Source organism: Urtica dioica, chromosome 7 (genome assembly GCF_054948205.1).
Source record: "Urtica dioica subsp. dioica isolate 48M chromosome 7, U.dioica_male_clone48M_v1_H2, whole genome shotgun sequence".
Taxonomy (NCBI): Eukaryota; Viridiplantae; Streptophyta; class Magnoliopsida; order Rosales; family Urticaceae; genus Urtica; species Urtica dioica.
The window spans coordinates 711,543-722,016 of NC_142762.1; the positions used below are offsets into that span (position 1 = coordinate 711,543).

General features: G+C 37.8%; 1 protein-coding gene across 1 annotated transcript; it reads right to left on the minus strand.

Annotated features, from left to right (window-relative positions):
* Positions 1-2,920: 2,920 nt before the first annotated feature.
* Positions 2,921-10,430, minus strand: ATSAC1 (Phosphoinositide phosphatase family protein). Its single transcript, XM_089619542.1, has 16 exons — positions 10,207-10,430; positions 9,917-10,121; positions 9,652-9,817; positions 9,017-9,239; positions 8,817-8,893; positions 7,456-7,640; positions 7,237-7,334; positions 6,864-6,997; positions 5,892-6,026; positions 5,283-5,667; positions 5,023-5,144; positions 4,736-4,846; positions 4,333-4,527; positions 3,720-3,911; positions 3,507-3,618; positions 2,921-3,377 (listed from the first exon to the last, which is right to left on the minus strand). The coding sequence occupies exons 1-16, from the start codon at positions 10,351-10,353 to the stop codon at positions 3,129-3,131; spliced, it is 2,736 nt and encodes a 911-aa protein (XP_089475668.1). The 5' UTR covers positions 10,354-10,430; the 3' UTR covers positions 2,921-3,128.
* Between the last annotated feature and the right edge of the window lie 44 nt (positions 10,431-10,474).

Consider the following 10,474-nt stretch of genomic DNA (forward strand, 5'->3'; position numbering starts at 1 on the left):
GTTCTTGTTTTGACTTAGTTTCTAGTTTAACTATTACTACTCGATGTGATTAGTGACAGTGACCTCATGGATCCAAATGAACAAAGCTTGAGCTAAATACTTGGACTCAAAAGTTCACAAACCTTTTCCAAGTTTAACTTAATGCCAACAGACTCCACTAAAGAGTTGACACTGAAAATCTCTCGGTTCAAATGAATTTATTTTCTACTCAAGAATTCAACCTAATTGTAATGAGTGGATCCACTGAATATTATCAATGTTTACCCTTCATGAATATCATCAGCTAGTCGGGATTTACAAAATTACCATTTTACCCTTCTAGCTGTTATTTCCTCAACTCATTTTTCGCTTGTGAATAAGTTAGAAACAATGTATTGACGAGGAGCTAACAAGTCACATTGTTTCATCCAAAAGAGTCAAGACTCAATTTGGACACTAGCCAGTTCATTTATTCACATTCGAATGAACAAAGCATGAGGTGATATATATTGCATTTCAGCAATCTTGTACATGAATTCCATATCTATGAGAACTTCACAAAGTTACTCATGACATCTTCACAACTTAGTACTTCACCAATAGGTCCTGTTCAGAATCACATAGTGAGTCCGAACTCTGACTTTCTCAAATTAGAATACGTAAGCTGTGAAATGGCATGTCTCATTTCAGGATTAAGGTAAGCATGATGCAATTCATACGTAGTGACTTCGAGACATAAGAGGTTAAATGGTTTGTTCTTATCTTGTCTCTAGAAGTGCACTGGTCAATTCAGTACCTTCAAAAGATACCTAGAAGAACTATAGAGTCTCCAACTCTCAATGTCCCATACCAGACATCATAGATTCTCCTAACAATCGTACTGAGGTCAATAGTCCTTTGACCCTTAGATTGTGAATATATCGTTTTAAGCAAACTACGAAGAGTTTGTTCATGCAAATCTACATTTGTCTCTTCGTAAGTTGTTAAGTTTGTTTATGGACTAAAGACTAATGTTTTCTCATAAAGCTTCAAACAGACAAGGAAGAATGAATGAACGTTTCAACTTTTTATTAATGAATAAGCAATTACAAGCAAGAGTCTTCGTGAGACTTTATACATCAAATGTACAAAAGTAAAGGCTACAACTCTTCTTGTGGGCACCATTGACAACAATAATCGCACGTAGGTTAGGGTCTGATGAAGTCTTCTATTATCGTCGTCCTTGCCTCGCTCGAAAGAGGTTTTCGTCCTTGCCTTCGTGTTCTTCATGATTTTCACGTGTTTGTGTTCCTCATGTTCTTCGTGTTCTTTGTGCCCTTCGTATTCTTCATGTTCTTCATGTTCATCGTGTTTTTCACCTAAGAATCAAGAAATATGAACTAGCGGGTGCATAGGGTTTTCCCCAGACGCTCAACATTAGCTGAGGCGGGAGGTCTCATCTCGTTTTTAGAGGGAAGAGAGAGGAAATATTTCTCTAGTGAGAATTTTCTAGTGAGAGACAGAGACAGATGTTTTTTTTAAGTTAACACTAGAGGCTTGTCTCGGCCATGAGTTGGAGGCGAACAAGGGGGTTGGAGGCAAACTTTTCCTTGTGGCAAAGAGGGTTGGTGACAACATCTCACTTGATCGCACCATGGGAGTTGGCAACTGCTAATGCTCGGTTTCGGACTAGCATCTAATAGCAGTTCGCGACTTGACCCCGGACCAGACCCTGAGGTCACACGTAGGTTGAGTGTCGTTCTTTCTTGGATCACCGACCTTTAGTTGTCGGGAGTTCTTCGATTCAAATCCTGAGAAGGAAATAAACAGTTAACTTAGAGGGTGCGGTGGGGTTGGCCCCTGACGTGCGCTCCAATGCTCAACATTAGTATTAGTGTAATGTGAAGATGGAGGGGTATCATATTGTCTTCAAACGTTAGTATTTGGAGAGAGGAAGAGGGAGTTGTGTGTGTGCAAAGAGTCTGCAAGTTAGAGAGAACTTGCCTTCTCCTTGTGGTGAGATCCTCTATATATAGAGGAGGAAAATGAGGGTGAATGCTAGCTTCATAAATGAGTTAGGTGGGAAGGTACGTGACCTTTAGGTGTGAGGTCCCGCCCTTGGACTGCAAGGTCTTGCCTTTTGGAAGCGAGGGGTCGCCCATAGGTAGCGAGGGGCCGCCTCGGGCTGTGGATGTCTCGCCCATGGATGGCAGAACCTCGGCGAGGGCTCGCCTGGTCTTGCATGGGGAAGGTCTCGCCCATTGGTGGCAGGACCTTTAGCGAGGCTTCGCGCGTGCTAGATTGGCTGAGACCTTGGCATTCGAACGCATGTGGGAGGCCGTCTCCGTCGTCGTCGTGGCTCCGACGCTAACAGTATACAATAATCACATTATAAGTACATCGTATACAATATCTCCGCCATCACCGTGACTCCGACGCTAACAGTGTACAGGAATCAAATTACCAGTATAATGTATACATTATCACATCATCAATATATTGTATACAATAACGATAAATATAATATATATATATATATATATATATATATATGAGATATTTATATATGACCATTCACATTTAAAATCCCCTTCTTTCGTAATGTAAAATGTTCACATGTTTTTGAAAGGAAAAAAAAAAGGCAAAATGTAATTTCCAAATTTTTTTTTACTCCTTTCGTAATGTAAAATGTTCACATGTTGTTTTTGAAAGGAAAAAAAAAAAGGCAAAATGTAATTTCCAAATTTTTTTTTTTTTTCATAGAACTAAAAGCCTGAAACTGAGAAAGGAGCATAACTAGAAATGATGGTGATACAGCAAAACATCCTTCCGTGGGCCGATTACAGTCAAAACACAATATAGGCTCAACTTCGACGCTAGTTCCAGAAACTTTTAACCCCGGTTTGAAACCCAAATGTAAAAAAATCAGATAAAAACCTTTCAAAGTGGAACCAGTGGCGGATCGAGTGGAACTAAGTACAGATATATTTACATGTATAATGTATAAGTTACAATAGTTCAACTTTACAGCCATACAATAAACCCAACCATACTTTTATTGAAAAGGCAAGAATCACGCCAGGCACACAGCAAGGAACCCCAAATTATTCCACAGAATAGCACAAACATGTAGATTATAAAAATTAAAATTTTATAAAATGAATGGTTTGTCAAGACTTTTGCATCATGTCTTGTCCGATGATCCACTGTGATAACGAACCCGATGCTCCAGCAAAAGACCTACACGAGAGAGGTGTGAGGCCAAGATCGGCACCAATTTGGTCGTACTCTTTGAGAGCTGCTTCCATTTCTTCTTCTGCATTGCCCTCGTCAATGGCTTCAATAGTGTCCATTCTAAGAAGCTCTGTGTAATGCTTCTCCAGATCTGCATCATTTTCAAAGGCCTCCATTGTAAATCCCTGCACATTCAGACCATACACATTTAGTGGAAGGGTACTTAATATAATCTGTGTTTCAGTTCTTATGACAATCCTTTCAATATTTATGGATAAAATACAATCTTTTCCAACATCAATTGACATAATCACCTGGCAAAGCTCGGCATAGTGCTTATATATCTCACTGCTTTCATCTTGATCGCCGCACAGGGTTCCACCAAACCAACCATTACTTTCATCCACAGATGTCGTTACAAGATAACTTCAAGCAGTATAATCCAAAATTAGTTAAGGCACTATGAAACAACACATTACCATGGATAAATTGAGCAAGAAAAGTAGTGGCAAAATTGGTATATCTACCTCTGGAAAATGTCCTCTTCATTGGCATCGTCACCAGAGGAAGTCCAATATAGCTTACGGAAATCGTCAATGGCTTTTTCATTCTTTGTGTCTCCGTTTTTAATTTCCTCTGAAGTGGCTTTCAGGGTAGATACACTATCTTCGTATTTTCTCTGACCAAATAGCCAATTAGGACTTTTGAGTTGTATTTCACTGCACAAAATGATGATGCTTTAGTTACATTATTTCAGAACCACATCCACCTCAATGATTGGTTTAGTGACTAATATGTCATTAGCTTGAGTTAAAAGATATAATATTAATTTGGAATGAGTAGAGCACTAAGGCTCGTTTCCTGATCCAACAAGAATGACTTTTACAAAGTAAATACATAAATAAACCCACAACAAATCCATTGTAATAAAGCTCAAAACTCGAAGAGTATGGGTTAACAAGAGACAGAAAGAAAAGCATAGAAAAGGAAAAACAAACATAAGAGTTCCATAACTAAATCCTAGTGATCTTATCCAGGATTGGAAAAGCATCACGAGAGACAGTTAAACCTAATCATTTGAGTTAAGTATATACAAAAACCCTGATTTCACAAACACATACTAACAAAAGTTTGACTTACGCTGCATCAGGTGCTACACCACCTCCATGTTTTCGATTTGGTTCACTGTAAAGTCTTACATCTTTTATAGAGGAGCAAGTCTTTTCAATCAGTTTATTAAATGATGTCAATTTCATCCGTGAGAAATCCTCTTTGCAAGCAGGAACAGGAGAGAGAATAATATCAGTTCTCAAACGCTGACTTTCAGTTTCAAAACTGCAAAGTCAAAAGTAACAAATTTTGTTATGGAGGATATATCACAGCTTTAAACCAAAGGAAATGAGTGCATTACTTGAAGACTATTCTCTAAGCCTACCTGGTTCAACTTCTAGCCTTTAACACTAATATGAAATCCATTAAACAGTTCCTGTACTGTCTTACAGGGTAAAACAGGACAAATAAGCAACGGGAAAAAGTTAGATACCACTTGTCCGGAAAAAGATCGTCTCCAATGCCAGACACGTGAAGATAATAATCAGAATCAAGCTCCCACAAAGCAGGCTTCCCATCTTTTGGCTGAAAGTAACCCAAAAATCTGGGAAGTTGTGATGATTACATCAGTTTCACAAATATGAGAAAATAACAAAAGATAAAGAAAGAAGCAGGAGAAAATAATGAAGCGTATTATTATTCTGGAAAATATGAATTGCGTATAGTTAACTGTAAGAAAACTGGAAGCAAGAAAAAACATCAGAGAGAAGGAATCAGTACAAATTAATAGCATCTTGCTTTTCACCATCAGTACAAGTATTGCTGTAGTATCTCTTTATAGACTTCAGAAACTCTCTTGACTGGGTTGTGGCTTTCCATTTCCCTTGCCTTTCTGTGAAGACCTAAAATTCGTTATGTAGCCTTTAGCAATTGGACAGAGTGAAATGTGGCCAAAAGAAAAATTAAAAGCAACCCCCTTGCTAGAACTTAAACATAAAGCGCTAGAAAAAAATAAAATAAAAGAAGTGGACAAAACATACTGTATTGTGAGCTTCGGAGCCACCATATTGTTGCGCAAGAACATCACCCATGCTCTGGTACATATCCATAAGCGCTGCAGCACTACTACTATCCGGGTCCACTTTGGGCACATCTGTTAAACCCATTGCATGAAATTGACGACCTAAAGCTGCAAGTCCATAGGCATACTGTGCCACATTTGTACGATCCAAGCAATCAATGCAGTTTGTGCGCAGAACCCCGCTTTGAAAGCATGGTTGTTCGCTGAAAGTTGTCTCACTTTCATTCTGTTGATCGATATCAGATTGTCTGTCTCGATTAGCAGCAGTATGTAGAGTCTCATTAGTGCTTCCAAGCCGGGCAAGGTCCCCAGAACTGAGTCTCAGGTCTCTTAGAGACGAATCTCTAGCATAAAAGAAAAGTTACATGGTAAAACAGTTTGATAACATATTGAAAAGAGAACAAAAAATAATTAAAATTAAAATTAGGTGCTTGTTCAGAACAGACATCCTGCAACATCTTAAAATTCTACCATGAATTTTTTTTCTCTTGGCAATACTATACATTGAATTAGAACTATCAATGATGTAAAATAAAAATCTCAAAAGCAAAATACAATTGAAATTTACCTCCCAGTGCTTGTTCGACTTAATTGACCGGCTCTTCGCTTTACTGTGACAGGTTTACCACTATAATAAAAACCTGTCAAATCAAGTGCTTGCCTTGCCACGTTGCCCAAAACTGCTAGGACATTGGCGGATTTGCTTTGATAGCAGTAAATTTACACAATAGTTAGACCAAAATTGAATTTAATGGTACAAGGCAATCTGCCATAAGGTATTTCAAAAAATAGCATGCCAAACTAAGCTGCACTACTCATTGTGTGCATAACTTAAATTCCTATCCTACTCTTTATAAGAATAGCATGACAGAAAAATTAAGTTCTTAATGTTAATACATAAAGGGTCGTTTTAATTTATAGCTACTGGTAATTCACATAATTTTTTCGTCAATTAAAATGCTCGTCTCATTAATAAAAAAAATAATGGAACAATAAAAACAAAACAAAAACAAAAAATAGCAATTATAAAGATTTACGGAGAGCTTTGGACTTCAAACTACAAGAGTTTAACTAATACAATTAGTATTTTTAAATTTTACTGAGGCACAATTTCAGAAAAACAATTATAGGACTAAGTCTGATATAGTAAACTCTCTGAACTAAGCATTGTACTCCAATTGGAATGCCATTACATATCATGTTTCTAATGATTGTAGTTTCTCTAAGCTACAAATGGCCAATGTTATTATGATACAAAAGCTGTACATTTCTGATAAGATACTGAAAGCCCCATTCCTCACAAAATAGAAAGATACAGTGATACGTACTAGCTTTCGAGAGCCTTGTTCTATCCACTGGGAAACATCCCAATTCTCACCCAATCTTTGTCTAACTTTCGATTTCCCTCTTCTTTTATTTATACCAATTAAGAGATTTAAATAACTACTTAATTCTAATTTCTGTACGGCTCCACGAGTCTTAACAATTTCAGAGAGAGAGAGAGAGAGGTAATGTTTTGATGTAAAGACACAGAATATACCTCTTAGCAAACTTGTGGAAATCCCAGTGGATAAATCTAACATGGTTTTCTTCAGGAAGACTTTGATTCAGATACCCAACTGCATTAGCATACTCACGCCTTAACATCATTTCTCGAGGCCTTTTCTCAACAGTCTACATTATAACAATTTATATGAGATTAAAGGACTATTCAAGAAAACTAATGAATCAGAAAGAGATGTAAGCTCATAAAAAGAGAAGCTACCACGTGAAGGGGAAAAATTCATCAATATTGTTATGCTCTCTATGCACAAATATATTTAATCATGTTGCAAATTTGAAGTCAAGTAAGTACAAGCAGATGAGCCTTCTTCCACAAACTAGAAAATAGAATACACAAAAAGCGTCAATACCTTTATCAGATTAAGCACGATAATTGGGTTTCCATATCTCTCCACCAAGTTTTCAAAATGCAGCTTGGTTGCCTGATATGTGGGATCATACCTCTGTACTGCAGTCAACAGTAGACAACAGTCAAAATAAAACCAGTATTAATAGGACATCAAAAAAAATAATGAAGCTAATAGAAAAGTTGAATAACAGTCTTAGCATGTAAACAGAAGTATCCTTACAGATGATGTCAGGTTTAGGAAATTTTGACACTTCTTGAGACCAAAAGAGGGGAATCGAACCACGCATCTGTACGGCCGAACTCATCTTTCCTTTGTATGATCCAGCTTCTTCTTCAATGACAATCTGTTCTGTTTCAACATCATTTGCAACCCGGCCCCGATCATTTACCCCCCTTTTCAAATAACTGGAATTCATGAAACCAATGAGGAAAACCGTAAAGATAAAAATAAAAAATAAAAAAATTCAACATTCCAAATTATAATGCTATCAAATGTATTCTACTACTCTGCTGAGCAGTTAGAGTGTTTAAGCATTCCAAAAAATTCTACTTTGAAGTCAATAATCACCTTATCCATTATAATTCATTAGAGTCCCAAAGACCCCAGAATAACAGAGTAATTTTGTGATTGGAAAAGACTTCCTGCAGTACTTTAAAGTCTCTAGAGTGCATGATATTTTTTATATTCAGCAGTTAGTCGTTGCTCTCAAATAGCAATGTCAAAAAGCCCCAACAGATAGCTGATACTACCTTTTGGGTAGAACTCATCCCCAAAAGCTAGCTATTACAAAGAGGGTGCCCAAGAGGTCATAAACTCACACACTAAGCCCATACTTTAGTGATGTGGGACTCCTATATGCCAATCCCATACTTGACAATGTAGGAATCAACTAGGATCGTAACAACACCCCACACTTGAAGAACCAACGTCCTTGTTGGTCACAGCCACGTTGGTCACGGTTGGCACCCCTTTCTTGGGTCCAAACCACCACTCCGTGCGCCACCACTCCGAGTGTTGGAATCTATCAAGATGGGGATAGCTCTGATACCAATTGATACAACCCTTTGGGTAGAACTCGTCCCAAAAGCTAGCTATTACAAAGAGGGTGCCCAAGAGATTATAAACCCATACACTAAGCCCATACTTTATTGATGTGGGACTCCTACATGTCAATCCCATAGTTGACAATGTAGGAATCAACTAGGATTGTAACAATAGCTTCCTTGGTCTTTGAGTACACTTATGAGACGGAAAAAAAAACTCATCAAAATAACTTAAAAAGGCTAAATACATAAGAGTCCTACGTTCTCTTGTTATATTTGACCCTTATTGCGGAACCTTTTCTATTGACATGATGCTAACCTACGTAAACATTTATTTTTATTTTCTCTACAAATTTACTTGAATTTAATATAAGATATAATTGTTTTCTTTAGAGCTTCGTCTTTAACGATTTATAAGCATCTTGTTAAAAAATCTAACAAATAGACACATGGAGAGTTGACACCTAAAGAACAAATAGATTTGTTTTAGCTTGAAGTTATGAAGAAAAGATATAATATATTTTATCAAGAATATACCGTGTTCCAGCGAAATGCCGAGAGCGCCTAGCCACCAGAGAAAGACTGAAATCCCTCCCAAAGACCGATAGCCTTGTCTGTAATTTCAAGAATGTATATCAGTATTAGAATAACAATAGAGAGAGTGTCAACCGCACACGTCCATAGGAAAAATGTCAGCAAAGGCACGTAAACATTAAGAACTCAAGGGAGCGGCATACCTGCTCAAAATGACCATGAACTAGTGCTATCATCCAAATAGAGTTATTGCATCTTGACCGAATAGCTTGTGTCAGATAGGTATTCCATACAAACATACTATCGTAAGGCATTCCTTCCTCACCCCCGGACAATACATTCTTTTGCAAAGTTTGCATTATTGGATACGTATAGCTATAGAAGAAATCCTTTGTTAAATCAACACTGGATAGAAGTTTTTTGTACCTACAAAGTAGAACAAGATACCAAATTATGTTTTTGACAGCAATTTTAGTTCAACCAAATAGGTATAAAAGTTATACCGTAAAAAACCCACAGAAAGCACGACTTGTTTTATGAAACTGTGATCTCTAGATATACAGGCTCTTTTCCATGCATTAAGCACTAAAAGAATAGGATCGCGTAAAGGTTGTACACAGACAAAGAGAGCTATAATTTGTAATCTCGACAATAATTTCCCTATAACAAATGCAACTATATTCCCAGAAAATACTGTTCCAACCCTTAACACCATTCAGACAGATTTTACAGCTCCAAGCTTGCATTACCCCATTTTTTTTTTACAGCAAGCAGATAATATTCAATAACCATTATTAGACTTTGTAGCTACCATTCTCAAATTACTCAATCCAATTACCGTAGCTCGGTCTTAGAATGAGCAACATCGGATTGAATAGAGGTATGCGGAATTGGAATCAATTGACTCTCGTCTATACTGTAAATCGCATGGCCACAAATACATCCGATTTGTCGACGCTTGGTCACCAAAATCAGGTAATACGATTCCAGAAACTTGATACAACCTAAGAACAGCAAGTAGAAAAAAAAAAGTTTCAGACTCCACCATCAGAGAAATGAAACACTCCAATAAGTACTCAAATTCGTGCCCTAAAAAAACTGACCGGCGATTCCATAGACCTTGGTAACTAAGGTCAGACCTCCGGTGGCGCGATTTCCCTCGCTGATCCGTTGAAGCAGGTTCTTTATCTCTTGCGACGAGTACACAACCGGGTCTTCACTGAGGTTGAGATCGGACGGCTCAGAGCGGTCGATCTTCAACACCCTGAAGAATCTCTTGTAGCAATCGCTCCCAATCAGATAGAACCTCTGCAAAGTCAGATCGAAAACTTTCAAGACACCGCGCACGGAGAGAGGGAGAGGAAGAGAATCTATGTTCTGAGGAAAACATCACCGCTCTGGTCTCGAAAAGCCTGAATTTCTCGAGAGAATACGAGCTTGGAACCACGTCGGAATCGTTAGAGGGATGAACTCTGGCTGAAGTTTTTGAATCCTCCTTTGGTTTCGCCATTGGAGGCTTTTTAGGTTTTGCAATTTCCATCGGAAAGTTTGAGGAGCAAAAGAAAAAAAAGGAGGCAAAATGTTTAACGGACTTTCGGAAATTGTGTGCCTAATGGGGTGCCCAAGACCGCGCGTTTGTTCTGTATATTGAAAAAAAAAAA

Bases quoted from the DNA above. Each gene is read 5' to 3' on its own strand.
- ATSAC1 (XM_089619542.1), bottom strand. From the start codon at position 10,353: ATGGAAATTGCAAAACCTAAAAAGCCTCCAATGGCGAAACCAAAGGAG. The intron at 9,240-9,651 runs GTAATTGGATTG...TCTACTTTGTAG, and splicing joins CATTCTAAGACCGAGCTACG to GTACAAAAAACTTCTATCCA. The intron at 7,335-7,455 runs GTAAGGATACTT...TGTTGACTGCAG, and splicing joins TCCTAAACCTGACATCATCT to TACAGAGGTATGATCCCACA.